A 4,259-nucleotide genomic window follows, 5' to 3' on the forward strand; every position below is an offset into this window, starting at 1 on the left:
AAAAAAAAAAAGAAAGAGGGAGGGAGGGAGATAGTGTCAGGGTCTCCTCCCCTGAAATGCAACCCATGGCACGCAGCCGGAGCTGGGGAGGAGGAGTGAGAGGGGCACAGAGAGGACCCTGTGGGGCTGGGAAACTATTATATCAGGTTATATCACGAGGGTGGGGCAGGGAGAGTCAGTTCGGGAAGAAGGCAGGAGGCTCCTCAGGGTTGGGGTAGGATGCTGTGCACATCAGCCCTGGGGTGCTGGCCCAGATGGCCCCCCCCGCATCCCTCCTCTGTGCAAATCAAAGCCCTTTCCACCACACAAGGCAGCTACGCGGATCGCGCTCGATGCAAAGCAGATTGTCATGACAATTCGCCAGGGGGCCACGCCGGCTCAGCCCAGTCCCGGGGCATTGCTGAAGCCGTCAGCCCTCACAGTGCTGGCGAGGAATGGGGCCTGGGTCAGAGACTGCATCTTTAGCTCCTGTCACCCCAAAACATCGCACCGATGCTTGACAGGAGGTGGCAGCCACGGACAGTCCTATGCACTAGCCCTTGGAGAGTAAGGGTGGGAATTCAGCGGTGACACACAGGGGGTATTTTAGATTCCTCCAATTTGTGTGTGCACGCGTGTGGTTTGTTGTGTTTTTTTTTTTTCCTTATGAAAAGCAAAAAAATATTCTTTAGAAAACCATATTTGCCCAAAGTGGATGTGCTAGTGCTCGTCGCTCTGCCAGCTGGCCGAGTCAGTAAGCGAAGCCCTCCGCGTAGGGAAGGCTGCCGCAGGGATCCATCTCCAGGAGGTACGCTGGGCTGTCCTCAAAGTGCGTCAGCGGCACTGTCTCCTCCTCGGGCACCGGGCAGTCGGACTCTGTCTTCAGGAAGGGGCGCTGGTTGTCGGGGTAGGCCATGGAAAAGAGGGCATCAGGGTCGCAGACGAACTTATAGACATACCGCTCGCCGGCCACCTGCAAGGAGGAGAAGGGCATGAGAGGTGCCCTGCACCTTCCCCCCCAGGGAATAAAAAGCGCGGCACAACCAACACTGGACCTAGCCCCCCTCCTGCTGTGCCCCAGGATGCCGGGTGATAGTGGGGGATGGTCACACCCTCCACCTACCCCCCTGTGGCAGCAGGGTCACTTGCCTTCTGCATGATGCCCTTCTCGTAGTAGTAGCGCAGGGAGCGGCTGAGCTTGTCGTAGTTCATGGCTGGCCGGTTCTTCTGGATGCCCCAGCGTCGCGCTACCTGGGGGGAGAAGGGCGGCAGCCATGAAGGCTCCAGCTGGGGCTTGGACATCGGCCCTTGAAGGAAATCACAACCAAAATGTGGGGTAGGGGCTTGTTTCTGGGGGCTGGAGCAGCCAGGGGTGAAAGCATCAGTGTGGTCCCGGAGAAGTTCCCCACTTGCTGCGATAAATGCTCCAGCTCTGAGTGCCGGCTGCCACAATGCTGCCAGCACCAAACCAGGGGCCGAATCAAAAGACATTTGATTAGGGGAGCCTGCCAAAAAAGCCGCTTCAAAAAAAACACAATTTCCATGCATGGCATAAGAGATATTATGGGTAATTACCCACAATGCGCAGCTTGGTGCTACAGCTGCTTTCAATTACTGCCCAAACAGCTTCTTCCTCTGTGTCACCCTCCTGCAGAGCCGCACCACTCCAACACAGCACTGTGCCGGCATGGAGCCACCGCTGGGGACTCAGCACGAAGCAGTTTGGGAGGGAGGGAGCCATGGCTGAGCAATGGGTCTCAGCAAGACACCCAAGGCACGGCACAGATGCAACGCCACTGCAGCTGGTGACCACCAGTGGCTTCGGGAGCAGAGTGCGTACCATGCCGAGAGGCAGTGGAGGAGATTAAAGGCAAATTTCTATGGCTGCTTAGCGCAGATGGGTGGCTGGCTTTTCTCTCTCACCCTTAAAAGCTGCCCAGAGAGTAAGACACATGTCTTGCTTCAAGTGTGAGCCTGAACTGCTGTGTTGCATGGGAAAGATCCAGTCCCCTGCCCGCACCCCCAGGCTCTCCCTGCTGCTGTTCCCAGGCTACAGCCCTGGCTCCAGCATGCCAAGCACTGGGGCAGGAACCCCCATACCTCCTCGGGCTCAATCAGCTTGAACTCCATGCCCCGACCAGTCCAGGCGATGAAGTGGGCATTGGCAGGGTCGTCCAGGAGGGTGACCAGGAACTGCCAGAGCTGCAGGGACCCACGCCGCTGGTAGGGAGGGCCCTCACGGTACAGGGTGGGCTCCTGCTTCACTTTACCTGCCCGCACCAAGACATGGCTAGTTAAACAGCCCAGCTCTGGCTGTGCCACCCGGCAGAGAACACGTACAGCAACACTGGGCTCGCCCCTGTGCCAGGATCCCCTGTGCAGGATCAGGCCACAGGGCAGGAGAGGGGAGAGGTGCTGGGGATGGCACTGCAGGCAGACGAGGCTCGGGGTGGGTGGCAGGGACAGGGACAGGGCACAGCGGTGATGCCGAGCAGCCCTGTGGGACGATGCTCTGCAGCTCTCAAAAGCACTGCACCAGCACAGCTTGGCCTTAAAAGCCAGCCACTGCGGGGCCCAGCTCCAAATCTTCCTCCACAAGCCCTGGTCACCCCCCAGCCCTCCTCTGGGGACAGATTCTTACCCTCCAGCCTCTCTGGTACCACGCACGTGTCATCAAAATACAATCGTGTGTCCTTCTCATATGAAAATCCTAGGGGGAAGAGACCCTCAGTGAGCACAGGGCCCTTCCACTACCCCGGCCGGATCCCAAAAAAACCCTGGCTTGGCCCAATCCAGCACCAAGACCCCGCTCCCCAGTGCCGGGAGTGGCCACGTCCCCAGTTATTTCAGAGGCATCGCACTGGCTTGCCGGCTGAGCGCCACACAGCTCTGTCCCCCCCCTCATCCCAGGGAGCTGGGGGAACCGAAACCCTCTTAACAGCTACATCAGGCACATTATCCTGGATTACACAGTGCAGCACTGCCGTGCCCTTGTGGCACGCTCGCAGGGGCTGGCGGCTGCACAGCAGAGGCCCTGTTTTTAACGGCGGTGCTGGTGCTACTTGCATGCAGGCTCTCGCTAGCACCATGGTGCTCTCACAGGCGTTTTTGGGGTGCCTGGCAGCTCTGCCAGCTGCAAGGGGGGGGTCTGCCTGCCCCGAAGGAGGGATGGGACATGCCAGGGATGCCCATAAGCGGGAGGAAGCCGGGGGGGCACTCACCGTCATGGCTGCTGGGGAAGATGCCCCCCCGCAGGTACGAGGACTGGCAGTTAGGCACTTCTGCAAGGGAGATGAAGGTGGCATTAAGGATGTACATCCCGTGGGTCCCACCGAGCGCTTGGCAGCATCTTCCCCCCCCCAAGCATGTCCTGTGGCCAAGCCAGGGCATCTCTCCCCCCAGTGCACTCTGGGCCACTGCACCCACCCCCAGCCCCCACACCCAGCTTTGGGGGAAAACCAGTATGATTTACAGGGAGGAAGGGCACTGGAATGAGTGCTGGGAGCAAGGTCTAAGTCAGCTCAGGTTTTCACCACTTTATTTGGGCCCTGCAGGAAGGGAGACATCACCGCACCTCCCCTGCCATCTGCTCAGCCGTGCCACCCTCCATCCCGAGGTCGGGGTATTTTTAGGTCCTAAGGAGATTAGAGGATTTTCCCGTGATGCTGGTGGGGTCCAGCAGCCAGAAGTCACAGCTGGCCCCAGGCCAGGGCTGCAGGGGGACCCACTGGGTGCTGGGGGCACCCCAGCCTGCGGCTATGGCACAGACCACGCCATGCAGCATCTGGTGAATGCCTGCTCTATCCCCCCTGCTTTGGAAAAGAAAAGAGACGGAGGAAAAAGAGGGGTGGGGGAAAAAAAGGAAGAGATCATCTACCACTGCAGGAGAAACAGCAACCGGCACCGGGCAGCCCCAGGGTGACATGGCACCCCCTGCCCAAGGCTCCACCCTGAGCCCACCACACTGCCGCCCGCAAGTTGCAGATGGCAGAGATGGCTCTGCTCCCTTGGGTGCTGCTGGTGTAACCTGCACCCCCCTGAGCACTGGCACCCAGCTGTCCTCCCCCTCCAACTTGCACCCACCTGAGTCGATGCAGTAGTCCCGGGGCTCCTGCTTGATGCCCATGGGGGGCTGGAAGCCGTGGCTGGGGGGGCCGGGCAGGCTGGGGCCACCGTGCTCGTAGAGTGGGTCATGGTACTCCTGCTTGAATCCCTGAGGGGGGTGGGGGGCAGCAGGGCCGAGGGGCTCTGACAGCTGCCGGTGGTAGACGGGGCGGCTG

At 60.1% G+C, this 4,259-nt stretch overlaps 1 protein-coding gene across 1 annotated transcript in view; it reads right to left on the reverse strand.

Annotated features, from left to right (window-relative positions):
• Nucleotides 1-32: 32 nt before the first annotated feature.
• Nucleotides 33-4,259, reverse strand: part of ETV5 (ETS variant 5) — a 12,679-nt gene continuing 8,452 nt past the window's right edge. Inside the window, 6 exon segments of the mRNA XM_019473378.1 lie at nucleotides 33-952; nucleotides 1,129-1,230; nucleotides 2,080-2,249; nucleotides 2,621-2,689; nucleotides 3,201-3,260; nucleotides 4,063-4,259. The exon segment at nucleotides 4,063-4,259 is cut by the window's right edge and continues 117 nt beyond it. Coding sequence (XP_019328923.1) covers nucleotides 731-952; nucleotides 1,129-1,230; nucleotides 2,080-2,249; nucleotides 2,621-2,689; nucleotides 3,201-3,260; nucleotides 4,063-4,259 — 820 coding nt within the window. The 3' untranslated portion in view covers nucleotides 33-730.

This window comes from Aptenodytes forsteri, unplaced genomic scaffold (genome assembly GCF_000699145.1).
Source record: "Aptenodytes forsteri isolate BGI_AS27 unplaced genomic scaffold, ASM69914v1 Scaffold647, whole genome shotgun sequence".
In the NCBI taxonomy this organism is placed as follows: Eukaryota; Metazoa; Chordata; class Aves; order Sphenisciformes; family Spheniscidae; genus Aptenodytes; species Aptenodytes forsteri.